A 24,485-nucleotide genomic window follows, 5' to 3' on the forward strand; every position below is an offset into this window, starting at 1 on the left:
TCATGAGACTGTGTGAAGGTTTACGAACTGAGTATGCGACCAACACATAAAACATCGCATGCGAATTGTTATGTCATGCGATTCATCAAAGGTAAATCGTGTGTGCTTGTTGTGTGTTAGCTTAGGCCGCATTAAGCTTGACGCAACGAGCCTTCATACGCTTGAAACGCAACATTTGTTTGCATGCGAATTGCGTTGCGATATGTGTGCGTTTGGTAAGTGTTAGGCTGCGTTAAGCTTTACGCAATGAGCCTTTATACGCATGAAACGCAGCATGTATTAGCATGCGAAATGCGTTGCGAAATGTGTGCGGAAGGTGAGTGTTAGGCCGCGTTAAGCTTTACGCAATCAGCCTTCATACGCATGATACGCAACATGCATTCGCATGCAAATAGCCTTGCGGACTGTGTGCGTTTGATGTGCGAGTGGACGCGAATTGCTTTACGCATTGTCTCCCCACACGCACGAATCGCAATATGGAATCGCATGCGTATCGCCTTGCTACACATGCGCGTATGCTTCGCGTTTCAACATACGCACGGATAAATTGTTCAAGTCGACCAAAACGACGCAAGTTTATTTCCAAATAAACCTTTACAATCTGAAAATTATAAATTTTTAAAAAACTTGGCCAGAAGGGCCGATTTCCGCTTTTCCATAGCCGTTGTGCGTTAGCACTTTGCGTTACAAAAGCATGCTCATTCGCACCTAACGCTAAGATTCGCACCGTTACGCGAACTAACGCGAGCTAACGCGGACTTAACGCGATCACCCGTCGTCATAGTGATAGTCCCGGGGCTTTGACGGACATCCCCGCTTTGGTTGGGAACTTGTGACTTGTATAAAACCCCTAAGAGACATTGTACCCTGTGTTGGTGAGACGCTATCTCACAGGGACCTAGCAGACACGACTAAGGAGACATTAGCCGTTACACGTGTTCGGGAGATCCGCGACCTACCACCGAAAGCCCCTTTGCCTAGGCGTAAACGTGTGAATCTGAGATACTGTTACCGATAAACAGCAGAGACTTATAAAGGCTTGGAAAGCCTATCCCAAAGGACGAGAGCTATCAGTACGCTAGAACCTAACAGCCGTTTTGACGGGCCTCCCGAGACAGGTCCAAAGCTGTCACTCAGTCTAACATGCGACCTCAGACCGGCCTCAGCTGTCACTCACGATAGTCTGGCAAGTTACCCAAACAGGCCACAGGGCGACACGGCAACCCTTCGCATCAACACCCTGCACGTCCTGAAATTGATGCATGTTGACAGAGCCTTTGCCAAACCTAATATCTCTCAGTTATCGGTATCCATTGTGCAAGGCGTTCCTTCCTCTGATGCATTCTATCTGTACTTGCAAGCCACGTCCCCCCTCAAACATCGAGGCCCTTAACGGCTGGCAGCAGGGATGGCCGGCAGAAGTCGGCACTTGGCAAAATTACTTGAGGATGGCAGGATCAGCAATTTTATGCGATCCGTACAAAAATGGACGTTCCGAAAGCAAACTCGGCGGCCGGGCATATCGTCGCTCAGGACGGGAGATCGCTAGATCCCCAGCTTCCACGGGTATGCCCACGAAACAAACGAAGTGTCCTACATTTTCGTAATGTATACTTAGCCCAGCACAACGGTTTCCGATCCCCCGATTCCGGCAAAAGCATAGCGACATGCTGAATTTGTAACATTTAGGATATCTTGCGTTATTCATGATGCCATCATGGAAGGTATGCTAGTGTTTCTATTGTGGAAGGTCTTTGCGCTCCGAAATTTCCGTTGTTTTCGTTTCACTTGAATCGGACAGTCGGGCGCAACTGCTCTTTGGAAATGCGTTTCTGTCCAATTTTTTATTAAGATGAATCTCTAGTCTTGTCGCAACATTGGATTGGGAGATTGATTTCGTCACGGTCAACAATAGCATCGCGAACACATCGGAGGCTGCAATGCAACGATAACCCATATGGATCAAAGACTTAAAAATGTATGATGGGCTTGAATGCTATTGGAGATGTAAACCTAGTAAACGCGCCATTGACATTTTTCATACTTGCAGACGTACAATTTCTTCCTGAGACAGAAAGAAAAGGTAACACGTTTCCCTTAGCAGACAAGAGTAGGTGTCATGACTGATGGCCATTACATGCCTGCTTTGGGCCAGGTTGAGCGCGCGACAACGGAGAGTAGGCAGCGTTTACTGGCCTTACAAATCCCTGAGCACGAAGGATGGCATCCTGTCGAATTACAGGAACCCACAACTTTCTATAAGGTAAAGGAAGTAATTTTTAGCCAGCTCGGTGTAGCATGCGTGTGTTTCGCTGCCAGCTGGTGGGCGAAGCTGGGGTTTGAGGCGTTTTGAGGACATCGAGGATCCTGTCGCTTCGTGCTGATTATGGTGTATTCCTTAGTTTGTGCCACTCGCCAGTATCATATTCCGATGTTTGCACAGTGATTGCCATTGAAGGATAACACGGCTCGGGCTTCAATCCACAGATGTGTCCTGATAGGTCAACACTTTGCGGACACTTTAGTTCGATGGACGTGTAATGAAAGGCAAGCCGAAGAGGAAAGCCAAGCATGCGAGCCTTAGATTACACGGTAACTTGACGCCCTGTGCAGAATTTACCGGTATGATTGTTTGCATGGATGTCGAAGCGCAATGCTGTCAACTGGACCCTCTTCTTTTCCTGCCTGTGCCCTTGCTGTGCGACCAAGGTGGTTGCCTCTGTAGGAGGAGAGCTTATCTCGGTGTACGACGGCACCACCCGTTACACCGTGGGGCGATGGACGCTTGGAAAGTGCGGAGCCAATGGCTGGCCGCCGTTGTCGTCCTGTTACTACGCGTATAAAGCAGTAGACAAGGTAAATGCTGGGATAGACAAAGGCCTTGGCTTTAGAAAGCCATACTCTTAGATCCGCTTAATTACAGAAGTGCCCGCTTACAGCACTGCCCCTCAACTCTCAAGTGCTCACGCCCGACGGCCCGTCGCCATGATGAGTTCCTCGGCCGTCGGGGCTGGCGGTGCGGGAACACTGCTGTAGCACTGCAGCTTGGTTGCGCCAGCCAAAGTGCCTTCTGTGGTCGATGGATTGGATCTCGTGCTCCTTCTCAGGTGTGCATCTCTACTACTTTGTTAGCAGGCCTTAACCGCCAAGTTCCCCAAGGCCAGCAAGCACCTAACGGCGCCCAAGGTATGACCCTTCTCCTGAACCGCCCAGTGTACCGTGGCGGGTTGCCCTGGCTGATGAGGTCCCCGGCACAAACCCGGCCCCTAGGGTTACCCTGCGCAACACTGTCGCAGGGGCTTCAAGCGGGCTTTCGCGCATGGTTGTGGTCTTGGCCGCCAGTGGGAGTGTACTGCTTCGCCAGGAATGCTTCCTGTCCCCGTGCACTGACGCAAACATGGCCCTGACGCGTAGGTGCTTATCCAGGCCGTGGCTTGCGGCAAGGCGTATTACAACCCCGAGTTGAGCATGTGGGCGTTGTCAAGCGTACGGCCTGCACGAATCCTGCCGGACATCGTCCCAAAGCGATGTGATGCAAACAGCTTCGGCGTGCCCACTGATGCCGGTAGCCTCGAGTGCGCTCGTTTGGTGGCACAGCACAACACCAAGGCGCAGCCGTGGGTGCCGTGAAGAGCATGTGTTATAGGTCCATTGACATCTGGGTCGCAGCGCATAACCAGTGCAAGAGTACGATTGTTCATAACATTATAGCACATATATATTTCATAGCTAAGCCCGGGCGACTACCAAATGGAAGGATGGTGCTGGTGTTAGCGCAAATGTTGTGTGTATATAGAGGTGTGGATCCCTTTAACATAGCTAGCGGAAGCTAGGCGAGTACTATATATCACTTCGCCCTGGCCATTCTTGGCTTCGGCTGTTACCGGTGAGATACGAAGATACGAACATATTGCAGCGGTTCAAATAGCAATTGCTGGGTGCGGAGCTGCGTGAGTAGGTATGGCCAGAGGGTTGCAGAGATGGGGGATTGGGGGCAGGTACTGGTCAGGCGGGATGGGGAATAGGGTTGACGACGTCAGGATGGGATGTGGGGCCCAGGGCGAGGATTAGGGATTAGGCGTGCTACACTACTTTTGGGATGGGGATTGCTGTCGGGGGTGAGGATGGGGATGGGATCCCTGTCTGAGGGATGGGGATTGCAACCTTGACCAAGGAGGGGATTGGGAGCCCTGGCCAGGGATGGGGATGGGACCCTGGTCGACAGGACGGGGATTGCAGGCTTTCGCAAGTTTAGGATGAGGTCGCTGCCATAGGATTGGGAACACAGTTGGAGGATTAGAATTGGGTGTTCTGCTGTAAAATGAGGCTGCAGGTGCAGAACTTGGAATACTGACAGGACTGCAAAACAGGCCAAGGATGGATGGTTTAGTTCTCCATAGTTGCTTACATGGAAACTCAAACAAACACAAGGAGGTTCTGCTTGCAAGTCGCGTCCCATAGCAAACCAAACTCAAACACAAGGAAGTTCTGCTTGCAAGTTGCGTCCCATAGCAAACCAAACTCAAACACAAGGAAGTTCTGCTTGCAAGTCGCGTCCCATAGCAAACCAAACACAAACACAAGGAAGTCCTGCTTGCAAGTCGCGTCCCATTGCTAACCAAACTCAAACACAAGGAAGTTCTGATTACAAGTCGCGTCCCATAGCTAACCAAACTCAAACACAAGGAAGTCCTGCTTGCAAGTCGCGTCCCATTGCTAACCAAACTCAAACACAAGGAAGTTCTGCTTATAAGTCGCGTCCCATAGCAAACCAAACTCAAACACAAGGAAGTTCTGCTTGCAAGTCGCGTCTCATAGCTAACCGATGATTAAACGGGGATTCCGGACCGGCTCCGGTCATCGCCGGACCGGCTGCCGGACCAAAATAACCAGCTTCCAGTCCGACTGTGCAAGCGCCTCATTCACTTGGCACCAAATAAAATTCCCATTATTTTAATCAATCCAATTTTTTTGTTTTCTGTCGGACATTTTGATTTTGTGGACGACGAGCTCCATTAAGCCTCCCGTTCGCTCAACCGTTCCATCTAGCCTTCCATCAAGCCTGTTTCCCAGCTTTAAAATTATCAGGCTTTGATTTAGCTCATATGCCTAACGTAGATATCATATAGCTGCGCGCAATGGAGCAGATGTATGACAATGCGCGCCATGGCGGCAATCTCGTATGGGTCGCGGCTGCGGGGCAGGAGGTCGAGGATGCAGTGGAGCATGCAGTAGAGGAGCCGCCTCGGTAAGCTTACTTCAGCCTACTGTGCCTTGGTTTCATGGTGGATGGCGTTACTTCCTTGAGCTGGAGGCTATTGTCACCCCTGTGCACCCTGAGATGTACAAATGTCCTGTAAAGGCAGCGCAAAAGGTGACTCTCCGAAGAGTTCTGGCTAGCGGGGCTGGGGAGGCGGCAGCGGCGGTGCAGAGTGGTGGAACACGCAGCGGGGCTGGGGAGGCGGCAGCGGCGGTGCAGAGTGGTGGAACACGCAGCGGGGCTGGGGAGGCGGCAGCGGCGGTGCAGACTAGGTGGAACGGGTGGCGGGGCTGGGGAGGCGGCAGCAGCGGTGCAGACTAGGTGGAACGGGTGGCGGGGCTGGGGAGGCGGCAGCAGCGGTGCAGACTAGGTGGAACGGGTGGCGGGGCTGGGGAGGCTGGGCGACACAAGAAGCAGTGTACCAATGGTGGTGCTTCTAGATCCAATTGCGGCAAGGGTGCGCAGGTTCTAAATGCTTACATGCTGTTCTGCAAGGAGCAGCATGAGTTGGCAACTTCTCAGGGCACCACCATTCATGTGAAGTACGGGGTGCCATCAGCAAGCGTCTCCGGCCTGCTGGGCAAGCTGTGGTCGGAGTTGCCCCTGGCGGAGAAAAGTGCATACAGTGAGAAGCTGCCGCGCTTAAGGCGGCTAAGGACAGCTTCGATACCTGAGGCCAGACCCTTGCCTTTCTGTGATGTAACCGTTGCTTGTAATCAACCACATCCCAACCTGTCAGCAAATTCCCAGGACAGCTTCGGTACCTGAGGCCATACCCTTGCCTTTCTGTTGCACAACGTGTCCGCAATCAGGCTTGGTGCGGTCGGGAGGTTAGGTAACGTGGGGCTGACAGCTGGGTGGGAGAAATCCGGGGTAACGTGCTGGGTGCGGGTTCCGTGGTGGATGTGCGGACCAGCGCAGGGTACACGGATCAAGTTCGTCGAACAACCTGTCAGCCGACAGACTTGGTGTCGTATCCAAAAGCCTAAACACATCATTCTGCCCGACTACTGCAACCCCAACGTCGACAAGTATGCAAAAGGTCCTGATTCCTCAGCACTAGCTTCCACCGTCGCACGCTAGACCCGTTCGCGAGTAGCCCACACCGTCGGCGCTGCAGCTGCCCACAACAGACTTCCATGCCCTGTCGGCGTCGGCGCTGAAGCCACCCGCATCAGACCGGCATGCCCCGCAGGCAGAACTCCATCGTTTTCATCATGCTTTCAGGTCTTAGGTGTTATCATTACCAAAATTTCATCGAACTTCACTGTTACTTGAGGTCTTAGGTGTTACGGACTGTGAGGGTGTTCCACTTCCAACTTCAATTTAAAGGAAACAGAAAATAATACTTTTCTTATTTCATTTTTCATGTGCGCGTACATGTGTGTGTGTCTCCATGTGTCTCAAAGCAACCCAAACATTCGCGAAGACCGGTCGCGCGCGTCGGCCTGACCGCTCAAAACGCTGGCTATGGTCATACTTTATCACTAGGACATGATTGGGAGCGTCGAGCAGCACCTTTTCGGTCCAAATTCTGCGGGTCCGGTTCCGGTCCAGTGGCCGGTCGCAAAGGCTGTCGTACCCGGTCCGGCCGGCGGGGCTAACCAAACTCAAACACAAGGAAGTCCTGCTTGCAAGTCGCTTCCCATAGCTAACCAAACTCAAACACAAGGAAGTCCTGCTTGCAAGTCGCGTCCCATAGCAAACCAAACTCAAACACAAGGAAGTTCTGCTTATAAGTCGCGTCCCATAGCTAGCCAAACTCAAACACAAGGAAGTCCTGCTCCGGCATCGGCCGACTGCCCGATGGGGTCCATCCCAAGCGTTTCCACGATGACTTCGGCCATGTCCCTGGCGAAGCCCAACCCCGTCAATTTTGCCAGCTTTTGACGCTTCTGCAGAAGGTTAACACCATTGGGAATAGAACAGGCATGTAACGCGACTTGGTGTAAATGTGAGAAACGTGCACCATTGGTGCCAGTTCTTCAGTCAGACGCAGTCCAACCCCGTTCTTACCTTGTCCGGCCCATGCACATCCACACCCAGGGCACCATCGGATGCCATTCTGGAAGAGATAACAAACGGTCGTCGGGCTATTACTAGCTTGCGCTTAAGCGCAAGGAGATGGGCGTCTTCCAAGACGAAGTTTGGGACACGGGACACCTTGAATAAGACCCGAACGTAATCTGTATGCAATCTGCAGACCCTACTGGGGGACAAGTCCGCAGGAGGCGTATCAACATGCAAGACGTTATCAACAGCAAGCCGGTTTGGGGGTCCAAGTACAGCCTGTCACGCTGACTAGTTGGACAAGGCTGTATACTCTTCTGCGTGAAGGCATAATGACTTCACCAGGAGAGCAGCAAGAATGAAGTCGCCACTGCGACCCAGTTGTACGACAGCACCACAGAACCAGCCTTAGAAGATCCGGTCGCTTCGCTCCGTCGCATCTAAGCCAACAAAACGTTATCAACAGCAAGCCGCTTTGGGGGTCCTGGCTCAAAGTGAGGCCCACCCTGGAGTTAGTTGTTAAGCTTTCATGTTACTTCCTCATACAAACTGCTTCTCTAGTACTGTGATGTTTTATTGGTTATATTCATGCAAACTGAGCTGAAGTTGCAAGGCGCGAAGATGCTGGCCGCATCATGCCGCACCGCATTCCCAAGCCAGTATGCACAACTCTGAGAAAGTTTGCAGTCTTTATTGTTTTGTTGTGGCACAACTCCACGTAACTCTGCACATTATAGTGCATAGGAGCAATTCTTGCGCAGAAGTCCAAGTCGACTCAAAAGCATTCCAATTGGACTGTCTGGCTTGATGTAATGTTATCAGGTTGTTTATCGTAGCGCTTTGGCGCACCCAACGTGGAGTGTTGGCGCCGGAATGTGCAGCTGAACTCCTGCGCTATGAATCTGAACCAATGGTGCACGTTCCCAGCCATGGACATTTTGACAGAACACCCTTGTACGTTCTGCCATTCTAACCACAGCATTATAATTTGTTGCTGTGGCCGTCCTTCGAACATAACAGTCCTTCCCCCCTTAGGACGCGCGATTTGCAATAGCAGCCAGTGTGCAATTAGATATGTAGACCTCTGTGATGCGAGTTCTTCCTCAGTCGAGATCCGCTTCAACGAGCGTTTGTCGCTTCAGTCTGCTTCGGAACGAACACAGCCGGGCGGAATTTGACGCTAGAGGAAATAAGCCATAGAGCAAGAGAAAAATATCTCGCGGAAATAGAAAATAACCCTGGTCATTCCCCTGATTTACGCCTAAAGAGAAAGCCGATATTACAGCACCTGTGTAAACGTAAGGAGTAGGTTTGTAGCTGGCAAGGGATGGGGATGGGACCCTGGCTGACAGCTTTCGGATCTGAACACAGCTGCAGGATGGGGATGGCCCTGGTCGAAGGGATTGGGAAGGGACCCTGGCTGGCAGGATGAGGATTGGGGGAACACAGCTGCAGGATGGGATTGGAAACCCTGGCCATAGGATTGGGGATGGGACCCAGGCTGGCAGGATGGGAAACCTGTCTCAAGGGATGGGATTAGCACCGGGCCCCTAAGATGTGAGATGGGAGTCGGTCACCCCAGCCAGGATGGGGGGATGGCTGACCACTACCACCCCCCGGGATTGGGGGATTAGACCGTTTTTGCAACCCTCTGGTATGGCAACCATAAAATGGAGCATGGCTGACGGTTCGGATGTGGACACGCCTTTCCGAGCCTGTGCTTTAGCGTCCCCGTCCCTTAGCATTCTGGCTAGCTTACGCCGCTAACGGACTGGTCAGGATTAGAACTCAAGACTGACGCTGGACGCTGCGATGCAGCAGCTGTTTATGCAGGAGCCCAATAGGGCTGCGCGTGTGTCGTGTGGAGATTTATGGTACGTAAACCCTAAGCCCCCATAGTCCCGGAGGAGGCTATGCGCAATCCATTGAACTTTTACATCTGCCATTCTCGTATGTACGGGTTGATCCTCCCTTCTTTGGGTTGATCCTCCCGTCTTTTCTTTAACAACCAAAGGCAACAACGTAAATGGCATTGCGCACCAATAGCTGGGGCCTAATTGACATAATGAACAATAAAAATACAATGCACCGGAGAGGTAAGCAAGGGTAGAGCAAACGCCGTGAGGTAGCTTGCGTTGACATTACATTTGACATTACATTCGAACCTATATGCCCATAAGGCAGATTGAATTTTAATCATCCGTTTTACAACATAAAATGCCAAGTGAAATGAAATCATTGAAATCACTTTAGACCATCGACCGAGCCTCTCCACTCTCCCGGCGCGGGCATATGCTTGTTAGCTCTCAATATATACGGGTCAACTCATCGCAACAGCTCTCTCAACTTATTTGGACGGCTCATCTCAACTCAACAGCTCGCTCAACTAGTAAAAAAATGATAATAATAACACGCTTCCGTCACTAGACTACACTCAAGCTTCACTCCGCTCGAAAACCCGTAACACGCCTCAACGCATGCACGAGAGCACGCCGCCATATTAAATAAGTCGGATATACCTATCAACCAATCTTCTAACCAGATGCGCGAAACAAAACAAGGAAACGAAACTCAAACACACATAAGCACAAAAAACAATCGCCCTCCTGCTTGATGTCCGGAGCTAAGCAACGGTACTGTCCGGCTCAATCGCCGTACGGCAACCGTACGTATACAGCTGCTGCCTGTAAAACTCCGCGTGCTCCTTCAGAGCTGTCGTGATAATGGCCATGCCCAGCTGTTTGGAGGTGTGGTAACAGTTCCGCGCGTGGGCTTCATCCGCATTGGGCACCACGGTACAGATTCCCCTGACCACCACCTTCTCCGAGTGCTGCGGGCTGTCCATCAGCAGAACACGGTAGTTGCCGCCGCCCGGGGGAGACTGCTTGTCCTTATCGAGGCCAGAGCCGCTACGGCCTGTCAGAGGAAGGAAAAGGATGTCATCCGGTCCGTTGGTGCCACATGTACCAGTAATGAGTGATGCACAACGAACAATTTGCTTACGTGATTTGCTTACACGCGTGCATACCCTTACCAAAGCAAATTTGGTTTGGTGCTGGCCCCGACCCATCCTTGCTCTTTGGCAAGGGGGCATACACACTTCATGTTTCGTCAATGGATAGCGCAGGCGTGCTGCTCACAGCGTGGCCCGTTCTGGTGGGCTCCCTTTTCCCTTTTTCTGTGGCATCGAGGGCTTACCCGACTCCGTGCTTGGTTTCCAGCCGCCCAAGTTGAAATCGCTTAGGTCGAATCCGCCCAGCCGCTTGCTCAAATCAACATCAGGGCGGTCAAGCACGTTCCCTGATAGGTCACACGAGGTGGATTCAGCGTACGGTCATCGGGTACGGTCATCGGGAGAGCCCTCAATAGCCCCAAGCTGAAGGCTCTACCGTTGAGTCCTAGGTATCATTTCTTCTGTCCCGTTACTGGTATGGCATCGACAACAGTCCCGGTTACAGCGCAACGACGAATCCTGACGCTTTCCTGGGCCACACTGTAACACTGCTAGCCCCATGTCGAGCACTTTTGTTAGCACATTGTTAAGGGACGCATTGTGCAGCCTAGGGAAACCTTGCACTGGCCATCACGTAGTTGCAGGCCTGGAGCCGCCGAACAACGAAATTAAACCAACTCACCGCGTCCACCCCCAAAACGGGCCTGGATTTGAAGGGCAAAGCGACCACAAGGGCGAATAACTTTGGCCCGGCTGCCACGACGAAGGTTCTTGAAAGTTCTTTGAGATAACATGGCCATTTCAAGCTGCAATTTCGTGTAATGCAACCGCCAAAGAACGAAAAGGATGAGTGTTTGTTTGCGTAAACTCACTGTAAGTAATATCTGATGTAGATTTAAGGAAGCTCCAACCCACCATGGTATGTGGATTTGGATTCAGGCTGTCATACCGTTTTCCGCGGAAGCAATAGCAAAGCAACTCTCACACAAACGTAGAAATATAAGCAAAGATGTGCAAAGTCCTGGAAACTCTTGGATGTATAAAAACTCGTGCCTCTACGGAAGGAAGGAATTCTTGAAAGCAATTCAACATGTCTAGGGCAGCAAATGTATTAGATGATGCTTAACTTATGAATGAGCTCTGCAAGCCGGGCTGTGCCCGTTAACCAGTCAATCGCGACGGTATTATCGCCACCATGCCTCTCTGCGGACGCGTCTCTAGCTGGAACCTGCGGGAGCCTACTGGTGCGATAAAACATGCAGTTGACTCATGCTTAATCTGGGCATGGAGTTTGTTGATTCGATATCAAACCCGCAGGGCATTCGGCCGTTGTCAAAGCATCCGACTTCAAGACATGGGCCCCAGGAGGACAAAACCCCAGAACCACAGGGCATCCGTAAGAGCGTCTCCTTCAGCCTCCGTGTGCGCGGCCCTGGTGCAGGGTACAATTCCCCCTCGCCGGAACACCAACAGGCCCCAACCCAGCAGCGCTGCCCTGGCAGCAACGATGCACCACAACAGCAGGCCACACTGCCGACCGGGCCCGAAGGATCAAACGAGGCCGTAGTGAGAAGGTTGTTCAGGGCCGTTCAAGGCTATGCCAGCTCACCAGAGCCCCAGCCAAAGGTGTACCCCGGCTGGATTCCCCAACCGCAACAGAATAAGATCATCATGGCACCGGCAGAACCGGCACTGGCCCAGGACTCCCAGCCAGCAGCAAATCCCACCACAGCGATCGGCCGAAGCCAGTCCGACAGCACCACATTGAAGGTTTCAGGGCAGGCACCGGATCCAGCTGGTAGCAAAGAAGCTGGACTCAGCGGCTTCTCCATGGATGCACACGCCCTTGCACAGGCGCGCATAGTGCTGGGCTGTACCAGCCCAGTGGGATATCCACTGACCACCTTTCCTTCTGGGCCGGCTGGCCTTGCACCAGGGATTCACAGCGACGGTTGGCCGCCCGTATTCAGCCGGGAGGTCCGTTCGCCATCTCCAAAATGGGTCATGCCGCGTCATGCCTCAGCTATACCTCCACACCTACGCTCTGGGCCACAGCCCGTAAAGCAGCTTACGGCCCGACAGCACTCGCAGCAGCAATTGGGAATGCATGGAACCGTAGCAGGCAACCCGCCTGCCGCCTGTCAGGGATTGGGCGGCGCTCTGCCGGTCCCGATGCCGGCTATTGCAGGTTGGGAATTTCGGCAAGCCCCATCACGGCAGGCAGGCAGGCGAAGCATATCACCTCACCGGGTAGGTCTCCGGTCGAGCACTGGCAGCGGACCTGGTCGGGCCTGGGGCCAAGTGGCCACACGTACGGTCACGCTAGGCCAGCCGACGCAGAAGGCCAGCCCACGGCCTACCAGGACGCCACCTCCAACTGCAAGAACAATAACTCAACCAATATTATCGCCACCAGTAGCAGCAATAACAACAGCAAGAGCAACGGCTGGAATAGTCACAGCAACGGCAATGGCTTCAAGGTCTCCTGGTGTGCGCCGAGCGCTGGCTACCAGTCCAGAGGCCAGGAGCACAGACGGCCCATTAGCCAGCGCTGCCGGGTCACCACATGCGACCTTTGAGCAGGTGCACCTGCTGCTCGCGTCGCTCAACCTCCCTGGGTTGGGCCGCGCGAGCATGGGTGCCGATCGACCGCCGATGGGGACAGGCTGCGATGCGCCTGAGGAGCAGCAGCGACGGGACCTAGACAACTTGGCGCCGGCGGTTTCCGCTTTCACGGCGGGACTTGCAGACCAACACATTTCCGCTGCGTACTGGCCGCAAGTATCTGGGCAGGAAGGGGGGCTTACGAACCCCGCGGCCAAAAGCATGATGGCAGCGGCCAGAACGGATTTGGGTTTTACGCAAGGCATGTACAGACGCCCTGGTGCGGTCCGTGTTGGCGCGGATGCATTTGATGAGTATCCGCCGCAGCCGGCGGTGGCCATGAACGCACGCTGCGGTAAGAATGGGGCTTATGAAAATTTTGATGCCGTTCGGTGGCCGTTCGACCAAGCGCTTGCAGCCCGCGGCCCTGGTGGCCCGCGGGCGCATGAGCTCGCCAAGTCCGGCAGCACGGACGCCGCGGGGTTCCTGCAGGCACTACAACCGGCGTGCTACGCCTGGCTGCGATCGGTTGCTAGGATAGCAGCGCAGCAGCGGCAGGCGGCCGTGGATGATATGGGCGAGCTGGTGCAGCAGCTACAGGAGGCGCAGCTGGAGCGGAAGCACGTGGAGGCGTACCTGCTGGGAAGCCGGTTGGGGATCTCGCGACATAGGCTGGCGCGCCTGCATGAGCTGGTGGGTGCATGTGTAGTCACTTCACGCACGATTTATGTTTCGCGTATGTTGAAAATGTGCGCTGCCGGCAATTAAGGTTTTGCGTAGCCCTGCCTGGGTGCGATTTACCAGCTCGGGCAAGTGGGTTGGCTGCTCCGGGGAAGATAAACAAGCAAGTGGTTTGGGGCATGATCCTACGGTGGGTGTGGGGCCATTTCTCACATTGCAGCTTAGCATTTCTCCATCCTTCAACCTGGCCCCCCTCACCCTGCCTTCTCATGCCATCGAACGGATTCACAGGTGGTGGCATCTGGCACCCCGCCCGCTGTGACGGCGGCGCTGCTGTCGCAGCTGGAGGACCGCCTGCGGTTGAAAGTGGCACTCGGGGCGCTGCGACGGTACGCGGCCGGAGCACTGCACTTGCTGGACCTGCTGCAGTCGCGTAACGAAGCCGGCGGGCCGCTGGCAGCGGCCGCATGGCAGTGCTGGAGGAGGGCAGCGGCGACGAGCGAGGTTTTGCGGGGCCGTATGGACGCCATGGCTGCAGCCAGGTGGGCGGACTCGCACGGGAGGGTGAAATGGTCCGGGGACAAACCCGCGGCATCTGCGGCCTCTATAGGTAAACGCCATAGTCGGGTGTGCTCCTCCAAAATATGGAGTGCAACAGGCCTCTTCACGACATTCCAGGGTGGGCAGGTCCGAAGGATCGTGGTGGGGAAAAGCAGATCCTGAATAGCAAATGTCAGGAAGTGATCTGACCTGAATGTCCGCCGCTCGCTGAACCGCTCATGGTGCAGCGCCTTGACGTTGTGTGTATGTACCTATGTCCTATCCAGCAGTGGCGACATGTAAGGCTGAGTGGCTTCTTAACACAGCTGCACACATCCTGATGCCGTGGCACGGCGCCCAATGCTACGATTACGAACCAAACGCGTTACGACTGAAGGTCGCCGAAGGCACATGCGGCCGATAGCGCTTGCACGTCATACCCACCTTTATGTGTGCTGCCATGTCCCCTGCAGGTGGCGTCTCCAGGCTGTCCGCGTGCTGTCCGCCTGGCATACCCTCGTCAGGCGCACTGGTGAGCTGCGGGAGCTGGGCATGCGTCTGCACGACCGTCTTGCGCCACGCCGCGCTGCACAGTGCTTGTTCGCCTGGCGTGCTGCATGTATGCGCGAGGCCGTTCTCCGGCGCGCACTGGTCGCATGTTGTGCGGCGCGTATACGGCGCCAGCTGCTGGCATGGCGGGACACGGCACGGCGGGTCGCGCACTCGGGGCGGCTGCGCCGTACCGCAGAGCGGCAATACCGTTCGCGGCTGCTGCTGGCGTCGTTGGCGCACTGGCGTTTCCTGCACGTGAGCCGCGCAGTGGAACGCGTGTGGGACTCGGCGCTGGCACGCCGGCGTGGACTGCAGCTGCTGGCACGTGCAATGCATGTGTGGCACTTCTATGCACGCAGGTGCCGCCAGCTCATTCGACAGCTGGCCGGGCGACACGCAGCCGTAGGTGGGCATGCGGCTCCATCGCAGCTTCAATGTCCTCATTATTAACCCAGTATGCAACACATGATGAGGCATTGCATGTTTTAGGACCGAATATAGGCCAGACATAGGCGGGGAAATCAACGTTCGAAGGGAATGATTGATTTTCGGCAGGAACAGTGCTTAGACAGCTTTTTAGTCATTCCCTTTCCTCAGTATCCAGGTGCTTACTGGAGGCGTTCTTCTCTGTAATCGTTTTCAAAACGTTTTTCGGGGGGCTGCTCCCCCGGACCCCCAAAAATGAGGCAACGGGTCGCAAAGTTTTGGCCGCTGCTTTTTGCTTCTTCGAATTCACCCCCGTGCTGGGGGCTGTCGGTGCTAATCTTTTGCCCCCACTTTGCCTTACCCTATTTCCCGGTCTCCACTCTTCCCGCTTTGGTGTTGTCCACCTCGCTTTCCTGTTCCTTCGCCTCTGCAGCCTCCGATGCCATGGCGGTAGTAAACGAGAGCGAGCTGCCCGCGCCACTCGCGCTGGCCGGTGTGCCGATCATGATCCAGCAGCTGCTATCAGCCGCACGCACGTATATGCTTGCCATGTCGGATGAGCTCCTCCACCTGCGCTCCTTCCTGCGCTTCACCAAGTTGCCTGCCGGGGCGCAGCAGCGAACCACCGAGGCCATCGAGGCTCACAAAACCTGCCTGGGACCCGGTCTCCGTATCACAGCCGCACCATTGGGGACGTCCGCGGGCGTGGAAGCCGCTTCCTCTCTCCCCTTTCCCTCATCGTCGTTGGGGATTTCGGCTCAGGACGATCATGAGCGGGCAGACTTTGGAGGGGTGGCCATCAGCCGCACGGCGCGTGCGGGGGATGTACGGTGTGGCCGTGTTCGCGCATCACCGCGGCTGCTGATAAGTGGTCAGTGGCGGCATAAGCGGCAAGTGCTTGTGCTCTTGGCGCAGCTGCAACAGGTGGAGCGTATGGCGGAGGATGTAGACGCTCAACTCGAGGCCGCAGAGAGGTGGGTGCGATGACACGGCGTGGGATGTTAAAACAAGCTAGGGCCGGAAGGCTGGAACCCTGGAATGCATGTGGTAACGGTGCAGGCTCAGTGCCCCGGTGTAAGGGAAAAGGAGGCAATGGTGCGACACGGTATTTCATGAGCCAGAAGCCAGGGACGTAGGGCGGGCGGTGTGCAATGCAGTGACTTGATGACTAGGCGCTTATTGGCAGTTACCAGTAGCGTCGGATGTAGGGTCGGACGAAACCGCGCGTGTTGGATGGGCATCCTGAAGCGTTACATAAATCCCTGTCCTTGCCTTCGGGCCTGTGCTCCTTACCAAGTGCCTGTCAACGAACCCTAGCCACCTGGCTCGCTGCCTGTCATTGGCGGTGCAAGCGCTTTCCTGACCCATGGTCACAATGTAGGTCATCATCCAAATAGATATCATTTTCCTCTCGACAAACATGCAAGTGCAAATACAAGCAAATGCAGGGACAAGAATGTAACCGAATCCCAATACTCTGTAAATGCAACTGGAGGGTGTAACTTTCTGTATCTGTACCCGCTGCAGGGACGGGCGGATAGTGCGACTGGGCCTCCAGCAGCGTGCCGACCAAATACAGCGGCGCACCGCCGCCAGTCTGGACGACATGGCGGCTGCTAGGGCCCAGCAGCAGGCGCTCCAGGCAGACATGGAGCACCTGGACAAGGTGCGGAAGGGCTCTGCGCGGGGAACCGGGGTAGGCAGCCTAAGCTACGTGGAGTGCTGCCGTGTAGGGGCCAAACCACTTGCCTTGCACGTCAGCTTGTGGCTGGCATTGTGGCCTCCGCCTCTTCCAAACCGTTTTATTATTCACCCTGCTGATGGTTGTATCCTCAGCAAGACGTCTAATGAGGCGGGAATTGCACTCGCCATCACCGATTGGTAATGGGTTGAGGAACGGCAGCCTAACAGAAGTGAGATGCTCTGCAGGAGGTGCTGGCTGTTGGGGACTACATCGACCGCTGCCATGCGGCGTCTGTCGAAGCGGCGAACGAGCTGCGGAACGTGGAGGCGCAGCTAGCGGAGGCGGAGGCTCGGCACCAGGAGGCACAGGCTGCTGCTGCTGAGGCAACGGCGTGGGAGGCTTCTCTCAGGCACTCCCAGCTGGCTAAGCAAGCAGCAGCGGTGCGTACGTGTGCATATGTGGTTATACGTCCTAAGTATAATTCTGGGGGAAAGACGTATGGCAGGAATAAGCATTCGTGCGTATGTCTGGGCTCGTTTGGAGGCAGTGGGCAGTGCTGGAATCTTCTGGTGAGTGGTGATGTAGTGTTATGAGCTCCCAGGAGTCCAAAGTGGCCCGTCGCATTGGATTAGACACGTACTTGAGAGATTGCATTAACATAGTTGGTTTGCCCTCAGGACTTGTCCCTTGCCACGCGTAACGCATCGTGGGCCTTCGATACTCATGGCACAAAGACAGAGCCCGATGCTCCCCTGACGGGTGCCCTTGCTTGTATTGCCTCTATCCTCTCTACTCCTCTATCCTTCGCTGCAGGAAGCCGCGGCCAGGCAGCTACCCCACCCCAGCTTCACACATGCGCAAGAGGCTGAGCGCCGGGGGCGCGAGCGGCTGCTGGCGGCGCAGCGGCGGCTGTCGGAGGCACTGCAGCTCAAGGCAGCACTCATGGCGCATTGGCGGGAAACGCAGCTGGAGGCGACGGCGGCACCGCGTTACGCAGCTCAGCGACACGCGCTGCGGGTGGCGGAGGCGCAGCAGCAGGTGGTGGAAGCCGCCAAAGTGGTATCCCTGGCGGAGCTGGAGGTACGTATAATGAACTGAATAAGTTGTTAACGGCTTGGCTAGGGAAGTGTGGGAGGGGATCTTAATTTGGGAGTTGCGGTAAGGTGGAGCTGGTTTGTGTCATGTGGCGTTGGGTAGCAAGGTGGGATCTGCTAGAGTCAGCCCTCGGCGGTAAGCCGCCACAAGGACGATCTGTAGCGTACGGGGCTGTGTGGTGAGTTGTGGCAGGGTAAATAGACAGATGGGCAACAGGATACACCGCCACGACGGTAGCGCCGCTAAATGCAGTGCACCCAAGGCCTGTGATGAGCCGCAAGTTCCAGGCCTCGTTGCTATCCGCCTCCGCTTCTTCTGGAGAACCTTGTGCCCTGCCGTGTCTTCAGCGCAGCTACCAGCAGACGGCGAGACTGCTATGCGAATGCGCTGCGCTTTGTTATGTAAAGGGTTACCCTGTCGTTGCCGAGCAGGTCCATGACTTGCTGGTCGCGGTGGACAGGCTAACACGTGCGACACAGGACGCCAAGGGCGCCGACGACGAGCTCCAAGCTGCCGCGGATGCCGCGGATGCCCAGGCAGCGGATGCCGCTGAACGGACTGTAGCGGCATCACGGGAGACGGCACAGGCTGCCGTGGCGGAGCAGCGGGCGCAGGGCACCGTGCTAGCGCTGCGGCAGCGGCTGCGTGAGCTTCAAGAGGCTCAGACGATAGACCTGCCGTCGACGCCGACAATGGGTCAATCAGTGCTGCTGGAGCCGCTGCGCGCACGCGAGGAGCAGCTGAAGGCGGAGCTGGAGGCCTGCACGGAGCGCGCGGAGGCTGCCCAGGAGGAGCTGCGGGCGGCGATGACAGAGGCAGCCGCGGTAAGAGATGCATTCAAGAGTACAACATAATCTCAGAAGACCCGGGGCTTGGACAGTGCCGTCATATATGGGAAAAGGGAAGTCGTTGAACGGTGGAGCCGCCAAGGGAAGGTGATGACGTGTTCCCGCTCCATCTCTGCGGGGGACCGTGCGGCCCTGTCCCTACCCCTGCTCCCTATGTGCAGCTGTCGCAGCAGGTGGAGGCCGCCGAGGTGTCCCACCGCGCCCAGCTGCTACGTCTGCAACCCGCACGTGCCAAGCTGCAGCAGTCGGCTCAGCAGCTGCGTAGCAAGCTGGAGGGCTACCCCTCCGAGCTGGTGCGGCAGCTGCGGCCGGTCGTCGTGGCACAGGGCCTTGAAGCAGTTTGCCAGGCGAGTAGGATGTCGCATTGGTAGGGAACATTTTCACCTCTGCTGTCGAAACGCATGGCCTGCGTTGGGGAAAGAGGGGGAGTCGTGGGGAGTTATCGCCGTCACGCCAATAGCGGGGCTGTTGTGAGGCCACCTCGGATGTCGTGTAAGGGCCCACTGCAGTAGGCACAGTCGGAGCGGAAGGATGGCATATGGGAGGGCGGTCTTGAGTTGGTCATCGGCATGAGGTGACACCGAGGGGGAAGACAAGGTCAGGGCAGGGGAGCCCAGGCGGTAAGACCAAAGGACGCCCGGGGCGCCAGGGCGCCAGGACGCCACAGGCCAAGGGCTCGCCGGTTGAATGAGGATGGTGCCTAGTTGCCACCCGTCCCGGCTCAGCGCCTCTTACAAGCTGCGCACCTGTCCGGCCGCCTGCCGTGCCATCCTCGCGTAGGGCGCCGGCTGGGATTGGACTGCCAAGAAATTGCCGCTCGGAAGGGCACAGGAGCCACGGCCGGGGATGCTGCTGGCAGACTCTGAGCCTGAAACAGATTCTGATCTGGAATCGAGAGCCCAGGATGGCGGTGATGGTGCGAGTCCTGGAGCACGATGCAGTGCGGGACAGTGTGCTGTAATGGCACAAATGTCCTCCCCGCACCCAGCTCGTTTGGGCGACAGCGCCAGCGCAGCGTCCATGCGCCTCCAGATCCCGCCACCTGCCGTCAATGCTATGGCAACGTTATCAGCAGCAGTGCGTGACGATGCGGGTCTGTTCGTTGAACCTGAGCACCACCAGCAGCAGCAAGCCAGCAACGCCGGCGCGTCATCATCAGACGATCAACTTCTTCAGCAGCCGCAGCATTGTCCTGGCCGTCTCGGCCTTAACTTCCATGGCATGTCCACTGTACAGCTATCGCGATTTGCCCGGGCCGTCCTGGGCTCGGCGACCGCCCACAACGACGGGGTCGTTCTGGACACTAGCCCCGTACACAGATGCCCCCGAAGCGCAGGTTTCACCGCCATGGCTGCTGCAGCTGACGCCGACGACAACAATGACGACGGCTACGCAGCCTCAGCCGCCACGGACGATATACAGGGCGAAGATGGACCGCCGCTAGGCGTCATACCGCCGCGGCTGGAGGTGTTTACGGAATCAAGGGGGCAGAGACTCGCGGAAAGCCTGCAGCTATTAGGCGCTCGTGGTGCCGGCAGCGCTGCGGCATGGGCTCCGAACGTTGCGCACAGCAGTAAGCCAGTCCACAACAGGTGTGCAAGAAGGCAGCAGCTTCCATCCGCATCCTATGAGCTGCACAGGGTCAGTAAAGCGTGTCACGAATGTGGCGCAAGCAGCCCTCCACATGCACTGCCGCATGGCGCTGCTATTTCACAGGAACCCGGCCGGCACATGTCCCTGCTCGAGCGAGCGCTTGGCCATGATCAGGATGCAGCGCGGCTCGTGTGCTCCAATGCAGATGCCACTGGCGCCAGTGAGGTGCGCGGCGTTGACGGCGAAGACGGTAGCGCCGCTGACCCCTCGGCTGCTGGCACGGAATCAGCGCGGCTCGGGGCATACCATGAACGCCAAGGTAGCCTTCTTGGCTCGCGACATGAGGGCAGCTCACAGCTGCCTTCTGCATCGCAGCCGTACTTGGACGACTCCCAGACAACGTCCTTCTGGGAGATGGGATATCCTCGACTGCCGTTCCGCACGCCAGCTATTAGTAGCAGCGGCGGTGTTGCAGGATCGGTTTCGGAGAGGCGATGTGTTGGCAGCAGCGGCAACATGTCCGGTCAAGAGGAGGGCCTGGAAAAGCTGCCATCACAGTCTCGCAAGTCCGCTCCTGCCTCAGAGCCTGCGGGGCGCGCTGCGGGCCGCCTCTCAAGCGCGAGTTCCATACATGCGCATTTGTCCGACCCAGGCAACATGCTGGCCCAGGGGGCTACGGCCACCTCCACAAGCAAGCCGTGCAAGGACGCCAACTTGGGCCCTATGCACACGCACGAACTGCAGCTGCAGGATGACGCGACTGCGGCCGCAAAGGGCCGCGACATAGGTGCCCAAGCGGGATCTGCGTTGGGTTTGGCTGTCACTCCTTGCCGACCCAGTCACGTAACGAACGGTGAGGCGCCCATCGAGATGGGAGGAGCCGAGGGCTCAGACGCATCCTGCTCCGCGTCACAGAGTGTTGCAGTGGACGCTGGCACCACAACGCCTCGAGGCCTGGATGGCGCAGCGTGGCTGTTTAACAGGAGGAGGCTGTGCTGTCGCACGCTACAGGTGACCGCATTAGCTGATGTCTTGTGCGAGCAAGCACTCAACCTCGAAGGGGTATATAGAGTGTCACAGACGCAGTGAGGCCTGGCAGAATCACCAGAGCTGCTGCCCCGCTTGCTTGCGATCTTATTTCTTCCTCCACTCTTGAGAGTTCTGCTCCGTCTTAAGGTTGGTAAATGTACATCTTCAGCCAAGTTGGTTGGCATGCCTTGCGGCATGAGCCGAGGGCAGCCGATGAAGCCACTCAACCCATATTCCAATTGTCCTGACACGCCGCCTAATGCAGGGCTTCCGGGCGTATGCCACCAGCCTGACCAGCTTGGCGGCCCGATTGCGCGGCATCTCCGGCGTGGTGGCACTGCGTTCTGCGCTCTTATCCTGGCGTTCGGCCATCAGGGAGCCCAAGGCGCTGGCGGAGCGAGTAGCCCGCTGCAGCGCCTACCTTCGCTGTTTGCACCGTTGGCAGTCGTACGTGTGCGAGCGGCGCCAACGAGCGGGCTTGATCGAGTTGGGCCGCAAGCGCATCTGGCAGCGCATTTTGCGCGCGTGCTTTATCTGGTGGTGTATGTGGTGCAACGACCAGGTACTCAACCTACCTAAGTAGCCGCCACTACGGCCGCGCGACGATACACACGGCTCATCTGTTTTCCTTTGCCGTGGCTAGGACTTGGCCCGATTAACGACATTGAATGCAGTTGGCGGAGGGTTTAGGGATTGTGCTTTCCGTGCGATAACGGATGCCCTGCACGTGCACCGTGGCGTTCTACTCATACCCCGTTATGTGCGCCACTGCACTGTCGGCGGGCGTGGAGACAACCTAATTTCCCATGACAGATGTGCCGAGGCCTTCCTTCTTTCCCACCTCCGCCTGGCAGGTTTCAAAGCGCCGAGCTGCAGCCAAGGCACGTGCACATCTGGTGCGTGGCCTATTGCTGCGGTGGCGTCGGGGCTCGCGGATGTCGCAGGAAAAGCGCGCGTGTGCTACTGCTGCAAATAAGCTGTGAGTACGGCAGCGGGCTTTGGGTAAACAGACGTACCAGCAACTGGTATGCCCGTCGGATAGGACCAGGTACGCAAACGGACCAGGCTGGAACCTCCCACTGGCCCGTCCGTGTGCCCCCGCCACATACCAATCTCGAAATCGTGAAAGGCGCCTGCTCTGCACTGCCACTAGTGCTGACTGACGTTTACACTGAAAACCTTGTCAACCTTATCCCCGGCAGTTACGCGCAAGCGGCATGCAGGCGTTGTTTTAGCCAGTGGCTCCACGTCTTGCGAACTCGGCAGTTGCTGCTGCGGGTCTTCGCCCGAGCGGAAATGCTGTGGGACGCGTACCCGGAGCCATCCACGCAGTAAGTAGGGAAAGCCAAGCGACGACGACGCAGGGGTGCTGCTTCCCAGGCGGTGCAATCTCCCCATGATGTCACAAACGCGCATTACGCCAAGCGTATCTAGCATCTGGTTGTCGTGGGCGAGACAATGTGAGAACCTGCTTGGAGCGTTGATTTGATGTCGCAATACAATCCTAACATCAAGGCATGTCATTTGGAGCCTCTGCTGCCTACAATTCTTCGTTTGCTGCAGCTTTGGCAACGAATTTGACGCGCTACGCCAAGCCTTCAACCAGCTGCGGCGCTACCGAGCATACCGCCTGGACAAGCGGAAGCACCGTATCAACGAGCAAGCTGCAGCGGCGTTTCGCGCGTCGCTGCTTCGCGTTCGGTCTTTTGCCGCTTGGCAGGTGCGATTGGTTCAGCCGCAGAACCGTCTCTTATGGACCAACTTATCTGCAGGATGTATGCTTACTCTGTAAGTCTGCTGCAGGGAATTCGGCACTCATGGTCCTTTTTAGAAAGGGCTAGCCTAGTTTCCCTCGCGTAGTAATTAAAGGGATTCTCCTTTCTCCGTATGATTTTATGGCTGCCGCCTTAGGCTGCGGTAGAGTCGGCGCGGGAGGAGCGCTTCGTCATCCGCCGGACAGTGAGGCTGCTGCGCGCCTGGCGGCTGCTCACGCGTGGGATGCGGGATGTGCCTGGCAGCCTATGCAATCTGCGGCGGCGCTTGCGAACAAGGGGCTACCTGGCGGGTGAGGCCGATGTTCGCCGCCAGCGGCTGCTGCGCTGTGCGCTAGCGGCCCTGAGAGCGCACTCTGAGGTGTCGTACAGGTGGGACTGGGTTCGCAATCCCAATCGCGGTCATCTAAGTTGCGCCCATCGTGATACTGTATGCCGGGGATGAGTATCATAGCAGGAATTTTTTCGCATCTCAGTAGTTAAATAGGAATGCGCATTCCCATGTCAACAGTTCCATGAACGAACCGCAGGCGTTTGCAGTTGGCCCTTGATCCCCTCACACTGGGATTGAGATATAAAGGTCCATTTGCGTCCATTCGGCACACACCACCATACAATATCTCTCCTGTGGCCGAAGTTATGTTTTTTTTGCCTTCTGCCCACGCAGGCAATATGCTCGGACGCTGCTATCGCGTGCTCTGAGCTCCTGGCGCCTTGTGCTTGCTGAGACGGCAAACCTGGTAAAGGTGCATCAGAGCAGCACGCTCCGTGCTCTACTATGGCAGTGGCATGCAATGGCTGCTGCACATGCCCAATTACGATGCGCCTGCTCTGCGCTCATGGCTCGGCGGCACCGGTAGGATACCTCGCGCGCGTCAGGTTATGCACTAACTTGCTGCTTGGCGCTGGGGCTGCTTAAGGCTTTCAGGGATGTCCAACGGTAAACCAGTTTCATGGCGCTGCTATCGCAGGCGTCTTTTAAGGATGAGCTTGACGGCGTGGGCAGAGCTTATAGGCGAAATTCGCGCGAATGTTTACCTATTGTCCGCCGCAACGCTGCATTATGAGCGTAACCTCGCTCTCCGTGTTCTGCGTCACCTATCAAGCTCCGTGAACTGCAGCAGCATCGGCTGGTCCCAAGCCGTTGCTCACCACGCCAGCAGTCAACTTCGCCGGTGTATGGTGGAATGGCGTCTGCACGCCCTGAACACGCGTGCTAAGACGGAGACGCTCAAACGCACCTTGGTATCTGTAGATGTTCGCACGCATGAGGATCAGTTGCGGGTACGCCAGACTTCTCTGCCCTCCGTGGTCACCGGCGCGTTCCTGCCCATTGGATTGCAGCCAATGCGCCAGCGTGGATTCGTCGCTGTTACCTCAGTTCCGGTGCAGGCGGTCGTGAAAAGAAATACCACAATTGCGCATGAGCAAGTGCTAA

At 56.4% G+C, this 24,485-nt stretch overlaps 4 protein-coding genes across 4 annotated transcripts; 2 read left to right on the plus strand and 2 right to left on the minus strand.

Annotated features, from left to right (window-relative positions):
- Window positions 1–1,709: 1,709 nt before the first annotated feature.
- VOLCADRAFT_86562 (uncharacterized protein) lies at window positions 1,710–3,630 on the plus strand (the record flags this gene model as incomplete). The annotated part of the gene is made up of 4 exons (XM_002946316.1): window positions 1,710–1,724; window positions 2,710–2,856; window positions 3,136–3,186; window positions 3,415–3,630. The coding sequence occupies 4 exons, from the start codon at window positions 1,710–1,712 to the stop codon at window positions 3,628–3,630; spliced, it is 429 nt and encodes a 142-aa protein (XP_002946362.1).
- A 1,466-nt stretch (window positions 3,631–5,096) lies between these two features.
- Window positions 5,097–7,324, minus strand: VOLCADRAFT_102951 (uncharacterized protein; the record flags this gene model as incomplete). Its single annotated transcript, XM_002946483.1, has 4 exons — window positions 5,097–5,193; window positions 5,259–5,405; window positions 5,993–6,141; window positions 7,277–7,324. 4 exons carry the CDS (start codon window positions 7,322–7,324, stop codon window positions 5,097–5,099), a joined length of 441 nt encoding a protein of 146 aa, XP_002946529.1.
- A 2,569-nt stretch (window positions 7,325–9,893) lies between these two features.
- VOLCADRAFT_115933 (uncharacterized protein) lies at window positions 9,894–11,023 on the minus strand (the record flags this gene model as incomplete). Its single annotated transcript, XM_002946484.1, has 3 exons — window positions 9,894–10,186; window positions 10,469–10,570; window positions 10,906–11,023. The coding sequence occupies 3 exons, from the start codon at window positions 11,021–11,023 to the stop codon at window positions 9,894–9,896; spliced, it is 513 nt and encodes a 170-aa protein (XP_002946530.1).
- Window positions 11,024–11,492: 469 nt separating this feature from the next.
- On the plus strand, window positions 11,493–23,907 carry VOLCADRAFT_115935 (uncharacterized protein; the record flags this gene model as incomplete). The annotated part of the gene is made up of 19 exons (XM_002946317.1): window positions 11,493–12,200; window positions 12,279–13,520; window positions 13,800–14,050; window positions 14,522–15,006; window positions 15,460–15,731; window positions 15,789–16,000; window positions 16,554–16,692; window positions 16,956–17,150; window positions 17,524–17,790; window positions 18,153–18,629; window positions 18,815–18,946; window positions 19,434–19,569; window positions 19,642–21,257; window positions 21,541–21,837; window positions 22,130–22,254; window positions 22,499–22,606; window positions 22,839–22,995; window positions 23,187–23,419; window positions 23,715–23,907. The coding sequence occupies 19 exons, from the start codon at window positions 11,493–11,495 to the stop codon at window positions 23,905–23,907; spliced, it is 7,245 nt and encodes a 2,414-aa protein (XP_002946363.1).
- Between the last annotated feature and the right edge of the window lie 578 nt (window positions 23,908–24,485).

This window comes from Volvox carteri, assembly GCF_000143455.1.
Source record: "Volvox carteri f. nagariensis unplaced genomic scaffold VOLCAscaffold_3, whole genome shotgun sequence".
Taxonomy (NCBI): Eukaryota; Viridiplantae; Chlorophyta; class Chlorophyceae; order Chlamydomonadales; family Volvocaceae; genus Volvox; species Volvox carteri.